Raw genomic sequence first — 21,878 nt, forward strand, 5'->3', positions numbered from 1 at the left:
TCAGAAGGAATACAGATGATAAACTTATCTCAGCGTTCAGAAGGAATACAGATGTTAAAGATGACTTAGTGATTGCCTTTCTGGATAGTGGATCAATCCCCACTTCAGGTTTATCAGGTACATTGTAAACAAACATGCTGGAGTCCCAGTCTGGAAAATCTGTCATCTGGAATCAGCCAACCTGCTTTATGTGATAAAATGTCTGAAGTTTAACAAACTGTACGTCAGGGAAGCACTAAGGGAAACTAAGGAAAGCTAAGGGAAGCTTGTTCACCGGTTACAGCAACACATCTATTACACAGGGAGAGCAGTTTAGGAGGGATATCTCACCTGGCCTTACTGGGTGGATAGGAGGGATAGCTCACCTGGCCTTACTGGGTGGATAGGAGGGATATCTCACCTGGCCTTACTAGGTGGATAGGAGGGATATCACACCTGGCCTTACTGGGTGGATAGGAGGGATATCACACCTGGCCTTACTGGGTGGATAGGAGGGATATCACACCTGGCCTTACTGGGTGGATAGGAGGGATATCACACCTGGCCTTACTGGGTGGATAGGAGGGATATCTCACCTGGCCTTACTGGGTGGATAGGAGGGATATCTCACCTGGCCTTACTGGGTGGATAGGAGGGATATCTCACCTGGCCTTACTGGGTGGATAGGAGGGATATCACACCTGGCCTTACTGGGTGGATAGGAGGGATATCTCACCTGGCCTTACTGGGTGGATAGGAGGGATATCTCACCTGGCCTTACTGGGTGGATAGGAGGGATATCTCACCTGGCCTTACTGGGTGGATAGGAGGGATATCACACCTGGCCTTACTGGGTGGATAGGAGGGATATCACACCTGGCCTTACTGGGTGGATAGGAGGGATATCTCACCTGGCCTTACTGGGTGGATAGGAGGGATATCACACCTGGCCTTACTGGATGGATAGGAGGGATATCTCACCTGGCCTTACTGGATGGATAGGAGGGATATCTCACCTGGCCTTACTGGATGGATAGGAGGGATATCACACCTGGCCTTACTGGATGGATAGGAGGGATATCACACCTGGCCTTACTGGTGGATAGGAGGGATATCACACCTGGCCTTACTGGATGGATAGGAGGGATATCACACCTGGCCTTACTGGGTGGATAGGAGGGATATCACACCTGGCCTTACTGGGTGGATAGGAGGGATATCACACCTGGCCTTACTGGGTGGATAGGAGGGATATCTCACCTGGCCTTACTGGGTGGATAGGAGGGATATCTCACCTGGCCTTACTGGGTGGATAGGAGGGATATCTCACCTGGCCTTACTGGGTGGATAGGAGGGATATCTCACCTGGCCTTACTGGGTGGATAGGAGGGATATCTCACCTGTTTGACTCCAAGTACAGTGTAGTGGAACACTTCTCCTCCAGACCCCTACAGTGTAGTGGAACACTTCTCCTCCAGTCCCCTACAGTGTAGTGGAACACTTCTCCTCCAGACCCCTACAGTGTAGTGGAACACTTCTCCTCCAGTCCCCTACAGTGTAGTGGAACACTTCTCCTCCAGACCCCTACAGTGTAGTGGAACACTTCTCCTCCAGTCCCCTACAGTGTAGTGGAACACTTCTCCTCTTGTCCCCTACAGTGTAGTGGAACACTTCTCCCTCCAGTCCCCTACAGTGTAGTGGAACACTTCTCCTCCAGTCCCCTACAGTGTAGTGGAACACTTCTCCCTCCAGTCCCCTACAGTGTAGTGGAACACTTCTCCTCCAGTCCCCTACAGTGTAGTGGAACACTTCTCCTCCAGTCCCCTACAGTGTAGTGGAACACTTCTCCTCCAGTCCCCTACAGTGTAGTGGAACACTTCTCCTCCAGTCCCCTCCAGTGTAGTGGAACACTTCTCCTCCAGTCCCCTACAGTGTAGTGGAACACTTCTCCTCCAGTCCCCTACAGTGTAGTGGAACACTTCTCCTCCAGTCCCCTACAGTGTAGTGGAACACTTCTCCTCCAGTCCCCTACAGTGTAGTGGAACACTTCTCCCTCCAGTCCCCTACAGTGTAGTGGAACACTTCTCCCTCCAGTCCCCTACAGTGTAGTGGAACACTTCTCCTCCAGTCCCCTCCAGTGTAGTGGAACACTTCTCCTCCAGTCCCCTACAGTGTAGTGGAACACTTCTCCTCCAGACCCCTACAGTGTAGTGGAACACTTCTCCTCCAGACCCCTACAGTGTAGTGGAACACTTCTCCTCCAGACCCCAGCATCACTACTGAGCGATTACAGCAACAGCAACTCAGAGCTGACAGGAGGGAGGGAGCGAGAAAGTGAATATTGTAGGGGAAAATTCTGGCATAACTTTCTCTCTCACTCCCAGTTTCCCTCTCTCTCTCTCTCTCTCTCTCTCTCTCTCTCTCTCTCTCTCTCTCTCTCTTCTATCTCTCTTCTATCTCTCTGTCTCCCACTCCCCTCTCCCCTCTCTACAGGCTCTGAACCTGGTGTACAGCAGTATCTTTGGTTTCTACAGGTCCTTAACTTCCTGTCTCCTCTCTCCCCTCTCTACAGGCTCTGAACCTGGCGTACAGCAGTATCTTCGGTTTCTACAGACACTTTGTTGGTCCTCCTCACATCAAGGCCATGTGCCGTCTGCTGGGGTACCAGGGCATCGCTGTGGTCATGGAGGAGCTGCTGAAAGTGGTCAAGAGCCTGGTGAGAAAGGAGAGGGGTGGAGGAGGGGTGGGATAGAGGAGGGGTGGAGGGGGGGATGGAGGAGGAATGGAGAGTGAGGGTGGAGGGAAGAATGGAGAATGAGGGTGGAGGTGGAGGGAGGGAGGGAGGAGGAATGGGCAGTGAGGGTGGAGGGAAGAATGGAGAATGAGGGTGGAGGTGGAGGGAGGGAGGGAGGAGGAATGGAGAGGGGAGGGAGGGAAGGAGTCCTCTCCATCTTCTCTCGCGTCCTTTTCAAAAAGGTAAACGTTAAAGATCCACTATGCAGAAATCGCTCCACCATTTCCTGGTTGCAAAAATGCTCATAGTTTGCATAATTTCAGTTTGTAACAAAACAAGCAAGTCTAGAGTAGAGAATATCATTGTACCATCTAAACTGCTGTGAAATATATATTTTCCATAACCAAAAATATTACATTTTCAGCTGTTTGAAGCTGGTGTACAAAACTGAAAGTAAAAGACTCAAAAACAGAATTTAAGAACGTGATGCATAGAAATAGTGCACATAGAACAGAACTACCGCTTCTTAGACTTGCTTTCAATGAGAATGACAGATCTATAACTCACATTTCTATGTTAATTTGGTCGGGTCGGCCAAAAAGTGAAATATTGCAGCTTTAATCGAGGAGAGTCGGTGAGGATGGACAGACATGCGCTTGCTTGAAATGAGACGGTTCTCCTCCACTCGCACATCATTAGGCTAATCACCTTTACAGGGGTGGATTCCAAAATAAATGTGGAAAGCAAAATAATTAAGTTGGTTGTGTAACACATTTTATAGATAAAACAATTTTATCATCTGACAAAACAAAAGCTGATTGAAAGTGGGTGTGGTGGATTTCTAAACTCTTCCGCCGTAGGATATAGATGACTATCCTTGATGAAAGGTGGCTATCCAGGAGATAAAGTAGTACCATTCCTCTAGATAGTGGTACCATTCCTCTAGATAGTGGTACCATTCCTCTAGATAGAGGTACCATTCCTCTAGATAGTGGTACCATTCCTCTAGATAGAGGTACCATTCCTCTAGATAGTGGTACCATTCCTCTAGATAGTGGTACCATTCCTCTAGATAGTGGTACCATTCCTCTAGATAGTGGTACCATCCTCTAGATAGTGGTACCATTCCTCTAGATAGTGGTACCATTCCTCTAGATAGAGGTACCATTCCTCTAGATAGTGGTACCATTCCTCTAGATAGTGGTACCATTCCTCTAGATAGTGGTACCATTCCTCTAGATAGAGGTACCATTCCTCTAGATAGAGGTACCATTCCTCTAGATAGTGGTACCATTCCTCTAGATAGTGGTACCATTCCTCTAGATAGTGGTACCATTCCTCTAGATAGTGGTACCATTCCTCTAGATAGTGGTACCATTCCTCTAGATAGAGGTACCATTCCTCTAGATAGAGGTACCATTCCTCTAGATAGAGGTACCATTCCTCTAGATAGAGGTACCATTCCTCTAGATAGTGGTACCATTCCTCTAGATAGTGGTACCATTCCTCTAGATAGAGGTACCATTCCTCTAGATAGAGGTATCATTCCTCTAGATAGTGGTACCATTCCTCTAGATAGTGGTACCATTCCTCTAGATAGAGGTACCATTCCTCTAGATAGTGGTACCATTCCTCTAGATAGTGGTACCATTCCTCTAGATAGAGGTACCATTCCTCTAGATAGAGGTACCATTCCTCTAGATAGAGGTACCATTCCTCTAGATAGTGGTACCATTCCTCTAGATAGTGGTACCATTCCTCTAGATAGTGGTACCATTCCTCTAGATAGAGGTACCATTCCTCTAGATAGAGGTACCATTCCTCTAGATAGAGGTACCATTCCTCTAGATCAGCCCTGCTCTCCACTGACAAATCTAACCGCACAGTGTCAAATGAATCAATAAATCCTCATGTGAACAATACATTAAACTCTCTCCCCCCTCAGCTCCAGGGGACCATCATGCAGTATGTTATTAACCCTGTCTCTCCCCCCTCAGCTCCAGGGGACCATCATGCAGTATGTTATTAACCCTGTCTCTCCCCCTCAGCTCCAGGGGACCATCATGCAGTATGTTATTAACCCTGTCTCCCCCCTCAGCTCCAGGGGACCATCATGCAGTATGTTATTAACCCTGTCTCTCTCCCCCTCAGCTCCAGGGGACCATCATGCAGTATGTTATTAACCCTGTCTCCCCCCTCAGCTCCAGGGGACCATCATGCAGTATGTTATTAACCCTGTCTCTCCCCCTCAGCTCCAGGGGACCATCATGCAGTATGTTATTAACCCTGTCTCTCCCCCCTCAGCTCCAGGGGACCATCATGCAGTATGTTATTAACCCTGTCTCCCCCCTCAGCTCCAGGGGACCATCATGCAGTATGTTATTAACCCTGTCTCTCCCCCCTCAGCTCCAGGGGACCATCATGCAGTATGTTATTAACCCTGTCTCTCCCCCCTCAGCTCCAGGGGACCATCATGCAGTATGTTATTAACCCTGTCTCCCCCCTCAGCTCCAGGGGACCATCATGCAGTATGTTATTAACCCTGTCTCTCTCCCCTCAGCTCCAGGGGACCATCATGCAGTATGTTATTAACCCTGTCTCCCCCTCAGCTCCAGGGGACCATCATGCAGTATGTTATTAACCCTGTCTCTCCCCCTCAGCTCCAGGGGACCATCATGCAGTATGTTATTAACCCTGTCTCCCCCCTCAGCTCCAGGGGACCATCATGCAGTATGTTATTAACCCTGTCTCTCCCCCCTCAGCTCCAGGGGACCATCATGCAGTATGTTATTAACCCTGTCTCTCCCCCTCAGCTCCAGGGGACCATCATGCAGTATGTTATTAACCCTGTCTCCCCCCTCAGCTCCAGGGGACCATCATGCAGTATGTTATTAACCCTGTCTCCCCCCCCTCAGCTCCAGGGGACCATCATGCAGTATGTTATTAACCCTGTCCTCTCCCCCTCAGCTCCAGGGGACCATCATGCAGTATGTTATTAACCCTGTCTCTCCCCCCTCAGCTCCAGGGGACCATCATGCAGTATGTTATTAACCCTGTCTCTCCCCCCCTCAGCTCCAGGGGACCATCATGCAGTATGTTATTAACCCTGTCTCTCCCCCCTCAGCTCCAGGGGACCATCATGCAGTATGTTATTAACCCTGTCTCTCCCCCCTCAGCTCCAGGGGACCATCATGCAGTATGTTATTAACCCTGTCTCCCCCCCTCAGCTCCAGGGGACCATCATGCAGTATGTTATTAACCCTGTCTCTCCCCCTCAGCTCCAGGGGACCATCATGCAGTATGTTATTAACCCTGTCTCTCCCCCCTCAGCTCCAGGGGACCATCATGCAGTATGTTATTAACCCTGTCTCTCCCCCCTCAGCTCCAGGGGACCATCATGCAGTATGTTATTAACCCTGTCTCTCCCCTCAGCTCCAGGGGACCATCATGCAGTATGTTATTAACCCTGTCTCTCCCCCTCAGCTCCAGGGGACCATCATGCAGTATGTTATTAACCCTGTCTCTCCCCCTCAGCTCCAGGGGACCATCATGCAGTATGTTATTAACCCTGTCTCTCTCCCCTCAGCTCCAGGGGACCATCATGCAGTATGTTATTAACCCTGTCTCCCCCCTCAGCTCCAGGGGACCATCATGCAGTATGTTATTAACCCTGTCTCTCCCCCCTCAGCTCCAGGGGACCATCATGCAGTATGTTATTAACCCTGTCTCCCCCCCTCAGCTCCAGGGGACCATCATGCAGTATGTTATTAACCCTGTCTCTCCCCTCAGCTCCAGGGGACCATCATGCAGTATGTTATTAACCCTGTCTCTCCCCCGTCAGCTCCAGGGGACCATCATGCAGTATGTTATTAACCCTGTCTCCCCCCTCAGCTCCAGGGGACCATCATGCAGTATGTTATTAACCCTGTCTCTCCCCCCTCAGCTCCAGGGGACCATCATGCAGTATGTTATTAACCCTGTCTCTCCCCTCAGCTCCAGGGGACCATCATGCAGTATGTTATTAACCCTGTCTCCCCCCTCAGCTCCAGGGGACCATCATGCAGTATGTTATTAACCCTGTCTCTCTCCCCTCAGCTCCAGGGGCCCATCATGCAGTATGTTATTAACCCTGTCTCTCCCCCCTCAGCTCCAGGGGACCATCATGCAGTATGTTATTAACCCTGTCTCTCCCCCCTCAGCTCCAGGGGACCATCATGCAGTGTGTTATTAACCCTGTCTCTCTCCCCTCAGCTCCAGGGGACCATCATGCAGTATGTTATTAACCCTGTCTCTCCCCCTCAGCTCCAGGGGACCATCATGCAGTATGTTATTAACCCTGTCTCTCCCCCCCTCAGCTCCAGGGGACCATCATGCAGTATGTTATTAACCCTGTCTCCCCCCTCAGCTCCAGGGGACCATCATGCAGTATGTTATTAACCCTGTCTCCCCCCCTCAGCTCCAGGGGACCATCATGCAGTATGTTATTAACCCTGTCTCTCCCCCCTCAGCTCCAGGGGACCATCATGCAGTATGTTATTAACCCTGTCTCTCCCCCTCAGCTCCAGGGGACCATCATGCAGTATGTTATTAACCCTGTCTCTCCCCCTCAGCTCCAGGGGACCATCATGCATTATGTTATTAACCCTGTCTCCCCCCCTCAGCTCCAGGGGACCATCATGCAGTATGTTATTAACCCTGTCTCTCCCCCTCAGCTCCAGGGGACCATCATGCAGTATGTTAGGACCCTGATGGAGGTGATGCCTAAGATCTGTCGTCTCCCTCGCCATGAGTACGGCTCCCCGGGTGAGTCCGGAGAGACAGGGAGCTCCCTTCAATGTCTGACAAATATTTATGTAGTTAAATATTAAATATTAAGGCAAATTGGCAATAGTGGCAAGCTATGATGAGTGTCCTTAATCGATCCCTTGATTTTATTAGCAGACCTGTGTTTCTGTTCCCTGCCAGGTATCCTGGAGTTCTTCCACCACCAGCTGAAGGACATAGTGGAGTACGCCGAACTGAAGACTGTCTGCTTTCAGAACCTCAGGGAGGTGGGCAATGCTCTGCTCTTCTGTCTGCTCAGCGAGCAGAGCCTGGTAAGAACCACGACCCCAACACCACGACCCCAACACCACGACCCCAACACCTCGACCCCAACACCTCTACACAACCACGACCCCAACACCTCGACCCCAACACCACGACCCCAACACCTCGACCCCAACACCTCTACACAACCACGACCCCAACACGTCTACACGACCCCAACACCTCTACACAACCACGACCCCAACACCTCTACACAACCCCAACACCTCGACCCCAACACCTCGACCCCAACACCACGACCCCAACACCTCGACCCCAACACCTCTACACAACCACGACCCCAACACCACGACCCCAACACCACGACCCCAACACCACGACCCCAACACCTCTACACAACCACGACCCCAACACGTCTACACGACCCCAACACCTCGACCCCAACACCACGACCCCAACACCTCTACACAACCACGACCCCAACACCACGACCCCAACACCACGACCCCAACACCTCTACACGACCACGACCCCAACACCTCTACACAACCCCAACACCTCTACACGACCCCAACACCTCTACACGACCCCAACACCTCTACACAACCACGACCCCAACACCTCTACACAACAACGACCCCAACACCTCTACACAACCACGACCCCAACACCTCTACACAACCACGACCCCAACACCTCTACACAACCCCAACACCTCTACACGACCCCAACACCTCTACACGACCCCAACACCTCTACACAACCACGACCCCAACACCTCTACACAACCACGACCCCAACACCTCTACACAACCACGACCCCAACACCTCTACACAACCACGACCCCAACACCTCTACACAACCACGACCCCAACACCTCTACACGACCCCAACACCTCTACACGACCCCAACACCTCTACACGACCCCAACACCTCTACACGACCCCAACACCTCTACACAACCACAACACCTCTACACAACCACGACCCCAACACCTCTACACAACCACGACCCCAACACCTCTACACAACCACGACCCCAACACCTCTACACGACCCCAACACCTCTACACGACCCCAACACCTCTACACAACCACGACCCCAACACCTCTACACAACCACGACCCCACCTCTACACAACCACGACCCCAACACCTCTACACGACCCCAACACCTCTACACGACCCCAACACCTCTACACGACCCCAACACCTCTACACGACCCCAACACCTCTACACGACCCCAACACCTCTACACGACCCCAACACCTCTACACGACACCAACACCTCTACACGACCCCAACACCTCTACACAACCACAACACCTCTACACAACCACGACCCCAACACCTCTACACAACCACGACCCCAACACCTCTACACAACCACGACCCCAACACCTCTACACGACCCCAACACCTCTACACGACCCCAACACCTCTACACGACCCCAACACCTCTACACGACCCCAACACCTCTACACGACACCAACACCTCTACACAACCACGACCCCAACACCTCTACACAACCACGACCCCAACACCTCTACACAACCACGACCCCAACACCTCTACACAACCCCAACACCTCTACACGACCACGACCCCAACACCTCTACACGACCCCAACACCTCTACACGACCCCAACACCTCTACACAACCACGACCCCAACACCTCTACACAACCACGACCCCAACACCTCTACACGACCCCAACACCTCTACACGACCCCAACACCTCTACACAACCACGACCCCAACACCTCTACACAACCACGACCCCAACACCTCTACACAACCACGACCCCAACACCTCTACACAACCACGACCCCAACACCTCTACACGACCCCAACACCTCTACACGACCCCAACACCTCTACACGACCCCAACACCAACACCTCTACACGACCCCAACACCTCTACACGACCCCAACACCTCTACACGACCCCAACACCTCTACACAACCACGACCCCAACACCTCTACACAACCCCAACACCTCTACACGACCACGACCCCAACACCTCTACACGACCCCAACACCTCTACACGACCCCAACACCTCTACACAACCACGACCCCAACACCTCTACACAACCACGACCCCAACACCTCTACACGACCCCAACACCTCTACACAACCACGACCCCAACACTTCTACACAACCACGACCCCAACACTTCTACACGACCACGACCCCAACACTTCTACACGACCACGACCCCAACACCTCTACACAACCACAACACCTCTACACAACCACGACCACAACACCTCTACACAACCACGACCCCAACACCTCTACACAACCACGACCACGACCCCAACACCTCTACACAACCACGACCCCAACACCCCAACACCACGACCCCAACACCTCGACCCCAACACCTCTACACAACCACCACCCCAACACCTCGACCCCAACACCTCGACCCCAACACCACGACCCCAACACCTCTACACGACCCCAACACCTCTACACAACCACGACCCCAACACCTCTACACGACCCCAACACCTCTACACAACCACGACCCCAACACCTCTACACGACCCCAACACCTCTTCTGTCTGCTCAGCGAGCAGAGCCTGGTAAGAACCACGACCCCAACACCCCAACACCACGACCCCAACACCACGACCCCAACACCACGACCCCAACACCTCGACCCCAACACCTCTACACAACCACGACCCCAACACCTCGACCCCAACACCACGACCCCAACACCTCTACACAACCACGACCCCAACACCTCTACAACACCTCGACCCCAACACGTCTACAGAACCACGACCCCAACACCTCTACACAACCCCAACACCTCTACACGACCACGACCCCAACACCTCTACACAACCCCAACACCTCTACACGACCACGACCCCAACAACTGAATCACCTTTTTTCACCAAGTACATTTAAACATACTCAGAATGTTACCTGGTGATATGGCGATAGACAACATACTCAGACAGCGGAGTTCAAACAGTTCCCATACATTATATACAACTAGGTAGAGTGAGATACAGCTAGAGGAGAATTTAGCGATGTACGCTGACTATAAAAAACATCAGGAACACCTGCTCTTTCCGTGATAGACTGGCCAGGTGATAGACTGGCCAGGTGTATGGGACAGGTAGGAGATTGAAAGGTGCACAGTGCAGAAATCGATCCGTCATTTCCTGGTTGCTAAAATTCCAATAGTTCAGCTAATTTCAGTTTACTTGACAAAACAAGCAGGTATAGTGTACAATCTAAACCGCTGTGAAGTATATTTTCAGCTGGTGTAAAAGATGCAAAAGATACATTTAAGAATGGGAAGCTCCCTCGAGTTTCCCAGGGGAGCGTGGTTCGAGTTTCCCAGGGGAGCGTGGTTCATGTTCCCCAGGGGAGCGTGGTTCATGTTCCCCAGGGGAGCGTGGTTCATGTTCCCCAGGGGAGCGTGGTTCATGTTCCCCAGGGGAGCGTGGTTCATGTTCCCCAGGGGAGCGTGGTTCATGTTCCCCAGGGGAGCGTGGTTCATGTTCCCCAGGGGAGCGTGGTTCATGTTCCCCAGGGGAGCGTGGTTCATGTTCCCCAGGGGAGGGTGGTTCATGTTCCCCAGGGGAGCGTGGTTCATGTTCCCCAGGGGAGGGTGGTTCATGTTCCCAGGGGAGCGTGGTTCGTGGTTCCCAGGGGAGCGTGGTTCATGTCCCCAGGGGAGTGTGGTTCATGTTCTCCAGGGGAGTGTGGTTCCCAGGGGAGCGTGGTTCATGTTCCCAGGGGAGCGTGGTTCATGTTCCCAGGGGAGCGTGGTTCATGTTCCCAGGGGAGCGTGGTTCATGTTCCCAGGGGAGGGTGGTTCATGTTCCCAGGGGAGTGTGGTTCATGTTCCCAGGGGAGTGTGGTTCATGTTCCCAGGGGAGGGTGGTTCATGTTCCCAGGGGAGGGTGGTTCATGTTCCCAGGGGAGGGTGGTTCATGTTCCCCAGGGGAGGGTGGTTCATGTTCCCAGGGGAGGGTGGTTCATGTTCCCCAGGGGAGCGTGGTTCATGTTCCCAGGGGAGGGTGGTTCATGTTCCCAGGGGAGGGTGGTTCATGTTCCCAGGGGAGGGTGGTTCATGTTCCCAGGGGAGGGTGGTTCATGTTCCCAGGGGAGGGTGGTTCATGTTCCCCAGGGGAGCGTGTTCCCCAGGGGAGCGTGTTTCCCAGGGGAGGGTGGTTCATGTTCCCAGGGGAGGGTGGTTCATGTTCCCCAGGGGAGCGTGTTCCCCAGGGGAGCGTGTTCCCCAGGGGAGCGTGGTTCATGTTCCCCAGGGGAGCGTGGTTCATGTTCCCCAGGGGAGCGTGGTTCATGTTCCCCAGGGGAGCGTGGTTCATGTTCCCCAGGGGAGCGTGGTTCATGTTCCCCAGGGGAGCGTGGTTCATGTTCCCCAGGGGAGCGTGGTTCATGTTCCCCAGGGGAGGGTGGTTCATGTTCCCCAGGGGAGCGTGGTTCATGTTCCCCAGGGGAGGGTGGTTCATGTTCCCAGGGGAGCGTGGTTCGTGGTTCCCAGGGGAGCGTGGTTCATGTCCCCAGGGGAGTGTGGTTCATGTTCTCCAGGGGAGTGTGGTTCCCAGGGGAGCGTGGTTCCCAGGGGAGCGTGGTTCATGTTCCCAGGGGAGCGTGGTTCATGTTCCCAGGGGAGCGTGGTTCATGTTCCCAGGGGAGCGTGGTTCATGTTCCCAGGGGAGGGTGGTTCATGTTCCCAGGGGAGCGTGGTTCATGTTCCCAGGGGAGTGTGGTTCATGTTCCCAGGGGAGTGTGGTTCATGTTCCCAGGGGAGTGTGGTTCATGTTCCCAGGGGAGGGTGGTTCATGTTCCCAGGGGAGGGTGGTTCATGTTCCCAGGGGAGGGTGGTTCATGTTCCCCAGGGGAGGGTGGTTCATGTTCCCAGGGGAGGGTGGTTCATGTTCCCCAGGGGAGCGTGGTTCATGTTCCCAGGGGAGGGTGGTTCATGTTCCCAGGGGAGGGTGGTTCATGTTCCCAGGGGAGGGTGGTTCATGTTCCCAGGGGAGGGTGGTTCATGTTCCCAGGGGAGGGTGGTTCATGTTCCCCAGGGGAGCGTGTTCCCCAGGGGAGCGTGTTTCCCAGGGGAGGGTGGTTCATGTTTCCCAGGGGAGGGTGGTTCATGTTTCCCAGGGGAGGGTGGTTCATGTTCCCCAGGGGAGCGTGTTCCCCAGGGGAGCGTGTTTCCCAGGGGAGGGTGGTTCATGTTCCCAGGGGAGGGTGGTTCATGTTTCCCAGGGGAGGGTGGTTCATGTTCCCCAGGGGAGCGTGTTCCCCAGGGGAGCGTGTTCCCCAGGGGAGCGTGTTCCCCAGGGGAGCGTGTTTCCCAGGGGAGTGTGGTTCATGTTCCCCAGGGGAGCGTGGTTCCCAGGGGAGCGTGTTTCCCAGGGGAGCGTGTTTCCCAGGGGAGCGTGTTTCCCAGGGGAGCGTGGTTCCCAGGGGAGGGGAGGGGGACAGGGTGGTATGCCCCTTTAATCGTGCTGAAAACATGTTCCAGAATTATTCTTATTCTTTTATCCCCCATGATGGTTAAAGTAGAATCTGGGTATTTCCTTTCTACCTCTGTGATCTGATCAGCCAGTAGCTGTTGTCCCGTGTGCAGGCGCACTGCGTGATGTAGACTCTGGCCAGAATGACTGAAGCAAATTCACAAGGTCAATAAAAAGGTTTTCAGTGGATGAAAATAGATTCCATATCTAAAGAGCAGGATTTAGACGCAATAGTGACATCATTGCACCAGCCTTGGTTGATGTGGAAACACACACCGCCTCTTTTGGATTCATTGGACTGCTCCGGGACGCCATCAGCCCAGAAGCCGGGACGCCATCAGCCCAGAAGCCGGGACGCCATCAGCCCGGTACCTGATGGAAGTCTGGAGTAAAGTAACCATGTGTCCTTGTCAGAAGTTGAAGCTCGTCGGTTTTGTTGGCGAGTGAACTCACATTGGAAAGGAAAAGGCAGGAAACTGAAACGCACTCAAATCACTGTTGCTGCCTCACTGAGCGACAGTTATTCACAACATGACCACAACATGACCACAACCTTAATCCCAACATGCACATAAGTCTATCTCTGACCAGCAGCTTGTCAGCAACACCTTGTGTCAGTAGAACATCTCTGACCAGCAGCTTGTCAGCAACACCTTGTGTCAGTAGAACATCTCTGACCAGCAGCTTGTCAGCAACACCTTGTGTCAGTAGAACATCTCTGACCAGCAGCTTGTCAGCAACACCTTGTGTCAGTAGAACATCTCTGACCAGCAGCTTGTCAGCAACACCTTGTGTCAGTAGAACATCTCTGACCAGCAGCCAGCAGAAAATAAGACGGCTGCTAAAAAAGACAATTGAGGGTTTGTGTTTTAATTAAAAAATCTTCTCTTTCACTCTCAGTCTCAGGAGGAGGTGTGTGACCTGCTACATGCCGCACCATTCCAGAACATTCTTCCCAGGGTCCATGTCAAGGGTAAGAGGTCTGTCTGTCTGTCTGTCTGTCTGTCTGTCTGTCTGTCTGTCTGTCTGTCTGTCTGTCTGTCTGTCTGTCTGACAGACCTGTCTGTCTGTCTGACAGACCTGTCTGTCTGTCTGTCTGACAGACCTGTCTGTCTGTCTGTCTGTATCAGTGACTCTGTTGTCTCTTCTCATTGTAGAGGGTGAGCGTCTTGATGCCAAGATGAAACGTCTGGAGGCTAAATACACAGCCCTGCACCTGGTTCCCCTAATAGAACGCCTGGGAACCCCACAGGTACACTGCCTTAGTTAATACCAGCCCTGCACCTGGTTCCCCTGGGAACCATCACTGCCTTAGTTAACACCAGCCCTGCAACTGGGAACCCCACTGCCTTAGTTAACACCAGCCCTGGGAACCCCACTGCCTTAGTTAACACCAGCCCTGCACCTGGGAACCCCACTGCCTTAGTTAACACCAGCCCTGCACCTGGGAACCCCACTGCCTTAGTTAACACCAGCCCTGCACCTGGTTCTCCTGATAGAACGCCTGGGAACCCCACAGGTACACTGCCTTAGTTAACACCAGCCCTGCACCTGGTTCCCCTGGGAACCCCACAGGTACACTGCCTTAGATAACACCAGCCCTGCACCTGGTTCCCCTGGGAACCCCACAGGTACACTACCTTAGATAACATCAGCCCTGCACCTGGTTCCCCTGGGAACCATCACTGCCTTAGATAACACCAGCCCTGCACCTGGGAACCCCACAGGTACACTGCCTTAGATAACACCAGCCCTGCACCTGGTTCCCCTGGGAACCATCACTGCCTTAGATAACACCAGCCCTGCACCTGGGAACCCCACAGGTACACTGCCTTAGATAACACCAGCCCTGCACCTGGTTCCCCTGGGAACCATCACTGCCTTAGATAACACCAGCCCTGCACCTGGGAACCCCACAGGTACACTGCCTTAGATAACACCAGCCCTGCACCTGGTTCCCCTGGGAACCATCACTGCCTTAGATAACACCAGCCCTGCACCTGGGAACCCCACAGGTACACTGCCTTAGATAACACCAGCCCTGCACCTGGTTCCCCTGGGAACCATCACTGCCTTAGTTAACACCAGCCCTGCACCTGGGAACCCCACAGGTACACTGCCTTAGATAACACCAGCCCTGCAGCTGGTTCCCCTGGGAACCATCACTGCCTTCGATAACACCAGCCCTGCACCTGGGAACCCCACAGGTACACTGCCTTAGATAACACCAGCCCTGCACCTGGGAACCCCACAGGTACACTGCCTTAGATAACACCAGCCCTGCAGCTGGTTCCCCTGGGAACCATCACTGCCTTAGTTAACACCAGCCCTGCACCTGGTAACCCCACTGCCTTAGTTAACACCAGCCCTGCACCTGGGAACCCCACAGGTACACTGCCTTAGATAACACCAGCCCTGCACCTGGGAACCCCACAGGTACACTGCCTTAGATAACACCAGCCCTGCACCTGGGAACCATCACTGCCTTAGTTAACACCAGCCTTGCACCTGGGAACCCCACAGGTACACTGCCTTAGTTAACACCAGCCCTGCAGCTGGTTCCCCTGGGAACCATCACTGCCTTAGTTAACACCAGCCCTGCACCTGGGAACCATCACTGCCTTAGTTAACACCAGCCTTGCACCTGGGAACCCCACAGGTACACTGCCTTAGTTAACACCAGCCTTGCACCTGGGAACCCCACAGGTACACTGCCTTAGTTAACACCAGCCTTGCACCTGGGAACCCCACAGGTACACTGCCTTAGTTAACACCAGCCCTCCCTCTCTCCCCCATTTCTCCCTCCTCTTCCCCATCTCCTCCTTATTCCCCCCATCCCTCTCTTTCTCTCTCCCCCTTCCCCCTCTTTTTCTCCCCCCCCCTCTCTCTCCCCCCTGTAGCAAATAGCCATTACCCGTGAAGGCGACCTGCTGACCAAAGAGCGTCTCTGCTGTGGCCTGTCCATGTTCGAGGTCATCCTCACGCGCGTCCGCGGTTTCCTGGACGACCCCATCTGGCGCGGCCCGTTGCCCAGCAACGGCGTGATGCACGTGGACGAGTGCGTGGAGTTCCACCGGCTGTGGAGCGCCATGCAGTTTGTTTACTGCATCCCTGTCGGAGCACACGAGTTCACCGTGGAGTGAGTAGTGACACAGCGTCGGTCTAGAAGGATCGCCACTGCTCTGTATAGAGGGGAGGGATCTCCACTGCTCTGTATAGAGGGGAGGGATCTCCACTGCTCTGTATAGAGGGGAGGGATCTCCACTGCTCTGTATAGAGGGGAGGGATCTCCACTGCTCTGTATAGAGGGGAGGGATCTCCACTGCTCTGTATAGAGGGGAGGGATCTCCACTGCTCTGTATAGAGGGGAGGGATCTCCACTGCTCTGTATAGAGGGGAGGGATCTCCACTGCTCTGTATAGAGGGGAGGGACCTCCACTGCTCTGTATAGAGGGGAGGGACCTCCACTGCTCTGTATAGAGGGGAGGGATCTCCACTGCTCTGTATAGAGGGGAGGGATCTGCTCTGTATAGAGGGGGGATCTCCACTGCTCTGTATAGAGGGGAGGGATCTCCACTGCTCTGTATAGAGGGGAGGGATCTCCACTGCTCTGTATAGAGGGGAGGGATCTCCACTGCTCTGTATAGAGGGGAGAGATCTCCACTGCTCTGTATAGAGGGGAGGGATCTCCACTGCTCTGGATAGAGGGTGTAGGGTTTGAGCAGAGCCTGAAGGTAGGGAGTGATCTCCACTGCTCTGTATAGAGGGTGTAGGGTTTGAGCAGAGCCTGAAGGTAGGGAGGGATCTCCACTGCTCTGTATAGAGGGTGTAGGGTTTGAGCAGAGCCTGAAGGCAGGGAGGGATGGGTCCTCTTGCTGCTCCGTAGGTAAGCACCATGGTGTTGTAGTGGATGTGAGTTTCAACTGGAAGCCAGTGGAGTGTCTGGAGGAGTAACATGGGAAGGTTGAACACCAGGCGGGCTGCAGTGTTCTGGATCAGTTGCAGGGGTTTAATGGCACAAGCTGGGAGCCCCGCCAACAGCGAGTTGCTGTAGTCCAGACGGGAGAGGACAAATGCCTGGATTAGGATTTGCGCTGCTTCCTGTGTGAGGGAAGGTCGTACTCCATGGATGTTCTAGAGCATAAACCTGCAGGTGCGAGTCACTGCTTTGATGTTTGCAGAGAACGACAGGGTGTTGTCCAGGGTCATGCCAGGTTCTTTGCACTCTGGGAGGACAACACTGTGGACTTGTCAACTGTGATAGCAAGGTCTTTGAGCGGGCAGGCCTTCCCCGGGAGGAAGAGCAGCTCTGTCTTGTTGAGCTTGAGGTCGTGGGCCGACATCCAAGCTGAGACAGTGAAAGGAGAGACCATGTGAGGATATGACGGAGCTGAGTGACTTGGTGTATAGAGAGAAAAGGAGAGGTCCATCCTCATAGCAATGATAGGAGAGACCATGTGAGGATATGACAGAGCTGAGTGACTTGGTGTATAGAGAGAAGAGGAGAGGGCCTAGAACCGAGCTCTGGGGGACACCAGTAGTGAGACTACGTGGTGCAGAAACAGATCCTCTCCTTGTCACCTGGTAGGAGCGGCCTGCCAGGTAGGATGCAATCCAATAGTGTGTAGAGCCTGAGACGCCCAGCCCTGAGAGGAGGATCTGATAGAGCCTGAGACGCCCAGCACTGAGAGGGTGGAGAGGGGGATCTGATGGGTCATGGTGTTGAAGGCAGCAGATGAGGATGAGAGCAGAGGAGAGCGTCAGCTTTGTGGAGAGCCTCCGTGACACAGAGAAGAGCAGTCTCAGTTGAGTGACTCGTCTTGGAGCCTGATTGGTTAGGGGCCCAGAAGATGGTTCTGAGAGAGTTGATCAGAGACAGAACGCTCAAGTGTTTTGGAAAGAAAATTAAGAAGGATACTGATCTGTCGTTTTTTGACATCAGATGAGTCATGTGTTGGTTTCTTTAGGGGGGGAGCAACTCGGGCCATTTTGAAGTCAGTGGGGAGGCAGCCAGTGGTCAGGGACGAGTTAATGAGGGAAGTGAGGAATGGGAGAAGGTCTCCAGAGATGGTCTGGAGGAGGGGATGGGGTCGAGCGGGAAGGTTGTAGGGCGGTCAGACCTCACAAGTAGCAGGATATCATCTGGAGAGAGAGGGGAGAAAGAGGGAAAGGCGTAGGGTAGTTCTGGAGAGAGAGAGGGGAAAGAGGTCTAGGAGTAGGGTAGTTCTGGAGAGAGAGAGGGGAAAGAGGTCTAGGAGTAGGGTAGTTCTGGAGAGAGAGAGGGGAAAGAGGTCTAGGAGTAGGGTAGTTCTGGAGAGAGAGAGGGGAAAGAGGTCTAGGAGTAGGGTAGTTCTGGAGAGAGAGAGGGGAAAGAGGTCTAGGAGTAGGGTAGTTCTGGAGAGAGAGGGGAAAGAGGTCTAGGAGTAGGGTAGTTCTGGAGAGAGAGGGGAAAGAGGGCCAGGAGTAGGGTAGTTCTGGAGAGAGAGAGGGAAAGAGGGCAAGGCGTAGTTCTGAGTGAATGAGACCAGTGGACTCAATAGGCTTATTTATTTTCCCTTTTGTACTTTAACTATTTGTACATCGTTACAACACTGTATATGATCCCCTGCTGATTTTGTACTTTTGCCCACTTGCAAAGAAATTATCAGTCTATAATTTTAATAGTAGGTTTATTTGAACAGTGAGAGACAGAATAACAACAAAAAAATCCAGGAAAACGCATGTCAAAAATGTTAGAGAATGATTTGCATTTTAATGAGGGAAATAAGTATTTGACCCCTCTGCAAAACATGACTTAGTACTTGGTGGCAAAACCCTTGTTGGCAATCACAGAGGTCAGACGTTTCTTGTAGTTGGCCACCAGGTTTGCACACATCTCAGGAGGGATTTTGTCCCACTCCTCTTTGCAGATCTTCTCCAAGTCATTAAGGTTTTGAGGCTGACGTTTGGCAACTCGAACCTTCAGCTCCCTCCACAGATTTTTTTTGGGATTAAGGTCTGGAGACTGGCTAGGCCACTCCAGGACCTTAATGTGCTTCTTCTTGAGCCACTCCTTTGTTGCCTTGGCCGTGTGTTTTGGGTCATTGTCATGCTGGAATACCCATCCACGACCCATTTTCAATGCCCTGGCTGAGGGAAGGAGGTTCTCACCCAAGATTTGACGGTACATGGCCCCGTCCATCGTCCCTTTGATGCGGTGAAGTTGTCCTGTCCCCTTAGCAGAAAAACACCCCCAAAGCATAGTGTTTCCACCTCCATGTTTGACGGTGGGGATGGTGTTCTTGGGGTCATAGGCAGCATTCCTCCTCCTCCAAACACGGCGAGTTGAGTTGATGCCAAAGAGCTCCATTTTGGTCTTATCTGACCACAACACTTTCACCCAGTTGTCCTCTGAATCATTCAGATGTTCATTGGCAAACTTCAGACGGGCATGTATATGTGCTTTCTTGATCAGGGGGACCTTGCGGGCGCTGTAGGATTTCAGTCCTTCACGGTGTAGTGTGTTACCAATTGTTTTCTTGGTGACTATGGTCCCAGCTGCCTTGAGATCATTGACAAGATCCTCCCGTGTAGTTCTGGGCTGATTCCTCACCGTTCTCATGATCATTGCAACTCCACGAGGTGAGATCTTGCATGGAGTCCCAGGCCGAGGGAGATTGACAGTTCTTTTGTGTTTCTTCCATTTGCGAATAATCGCACCATCTGTTGTCACCTTCTCACCAAGCTGCTTGGCGATGGTCTTGTAGCCCATTCCAGCCTTGTGTAGGTCTACAATCTTGTCCCTGACATCCTTGGAGAGCTCTTTGGTCTTGGCCATGGTGGAGAGTTTGGAATCTGATTGATTGATTGCTTCTGTGGACAGGTGTCTTTTTTACAGGTAACAAACTGAGATTAGGAGCACTCGCTTTAAGAGTGTGCTCCTAATCTCAGCTCGATACCTGTATAAAAGACACCTGGGAGCCAGAAATCTTTCTGATTGAGCAATTTTTATTTCCCTCATTATAATGCAAATCAATTTATAACATTTTTGACATGCGTTTTTCTGGATTTTTTTGTTGTTATTCTGTCTCTCACTGTTCAAATAAACCTACCATTAAAATTATAGACTGATCATTTCTTTGTCAGTGGGCAAACGTACAAAATCAGCAGGCGATCAAATACTTTTTTCCCCCACTGTAACCTGTGTTGTATTTTCCAGGCAGTGTTTCGGGGATGGTCTCCACTGGGCTGGGTATATAACCTGTGTTGTATTTTCCAGTGTTTCGGGGATGGTCTCCACTGGGCTGGGTATATAACCTGTGTTGTATTTTCCAGTGTTTCGGGGATGGTCTCCACTGGGCTGGGTATATAACCTGTGTTGTATTTTCCAGGCAGTGTTTCGGGGATGGTCTCCACTGGGCTGGGTATATAACCTGTGTTGTATTTTCCAGTGTTTCGGGGATGGTCTCCACTGGGCTGGGTATATAACCTGTGTTGTATTTTCCAGTGTTTCGGGGATGGTCTCCACTGGGCTGGGTATATAACCTGTGTTGTATTTTCCAGTGTTTCGGGGATGGTCTCCACTGGGCTGGGTATATAACCTGTGTTGTATTTTCCAGGCAGTGTTTCGGGGACGGTCTCCACTGGGCTGGATGTATGATCATCTCCCTACTGGGTCAACAGAGACGCTTCGACATCCTGGACTTCAGCTATCACCTGCTGAAGGTGCAGAAACACGATGGAAAAGATGAGATAATCAAGAGTGTGGTGAGTGGAGGGTTCAGGGTTCAAGGGGTCAGCAACACTAGAACCTTCAGACCCCAAACATCTGGGTTGTTTTGTATTCATTAGCAGAAACAGTAGCAAAAGTGGTTCTTCGTGAATACAACCACGGGTGTCATGTTTAGGGTAATCTCCGCCGCACCGTCTTTTAGACCCGGTCAAAACAATGATTTATATTATCATTAGTCTGAATAACGTCTCTCTTTCCTCAGCCTCTTAAAAAGATGGTGGACAGAATCCACAAGTTCCAGGTTCTCAACGATGAGATCTACGCCATTCTGAACAAGTACCTGAAGTCAGGTGATGGGGAAAATATGCCTGTGGAGCACGTCCGGTGTTTCCAGCCTCCTATCCACCAATCCCTGGCCAGCAACTGAGATTGACAGGTTCACCATCCAATAGCACGGATCAGCAATACATTTCCTATAGCACCATTCATTTATGTTTAACTCAACTCTTTTATATAACTGCACTACATAGGGTGCCTTTTTGGACACACTTATCAAATATTCCTCTACTTTTTAAAGCAGCAGTGGTCCATGAGACGAAGAGAGGTCCAACTTTCCTTACATACTGTTTGTCAGGATGATTATTGTGCCTTAAGTAATCAATCGCTATGTTCGTAGTTTGTGTGCTAACCTGTGTTTCATACACTATAGACCAGGGAATGATTTATTTAAAGGGCTTTTGGGGGGGATATCTTTGTTGAACAGTAGCCTGTATTCAATGAAGGGGAATTGGAAGAGTAGAGTATATTTGGTGTTAAAACATTTATGCTAAAAACCAAGTTTCTTAATGATAAAGCATTTATTCACTTTTGCC

General features: G+C 52.1%; 1 protein-coding gene across 9 annotated transcripts in view; it reads left to right on the top strand.

Moving 5' to 3' along the window:
• cyfip1 (cytoplasmic FMR1 interacting protein 1) overlaps nt 1-21,874 on the top strand; it is an 85,876-nt gene extending 64,002 nt beyond the window's left edge. For 6 of the 9 annotated variants that reach the window (XM_029695341.1, XM_029695342.1, XM_029695343.1 and 3 more), the window contains 8 exons: nt 2,552-2,695; nt 7,426-7,516; nt 7,679-7,809; nt 14,196-14,268; nt 14,453-14,547; nt 16,196-16,434; nt 20,894-21,041; nt 21,269-21,433. In XM_029695341.1, the coding sequence (XP_029551201.1) occupies nt 2,552-2,695; nt 7,426-7,516; nt 7,679-7,809; nt 14,196-14,268; nt 14,453-14,547; nt 16,196-16,434; nt 20,894-21,041; nt 21,269-21,433 (1,086 nt within the window). Of the gene's footprint in view, nt 1-2,551; nt 2,696-7,425; nt 7,517-7,678; nt 7,810-14,195; nt 14,269-14,452; nt 14,548-16,195; nt 16,435-20,493; nt 20,606-20,893; nt 21,042-21,268 lie in introns of those variants that run through there. The other 3 variants (XM_029695340.1, XM_029695348.1, XM_029695346.1) reach the window with 2 other exon arrangements.
• The last annotated feature ends 4 nt before the right edge of the window (nt 21,875-21,878 follow it).

Source organism: Salmo trutta, chromosome 17 (genome assembly GCF_901001165.1).
Source record: "Salmo trutta chromosome 17, fSalTru1.1, whole genome shotgun sequence".
Classification (NCBI taxonomy): domain Eukaryota; kingdom Metazoa; phylum Chordata; class Actinopteri; order Salmoniformes; family Salmonidae; genus Salmo; species Salmo trutta.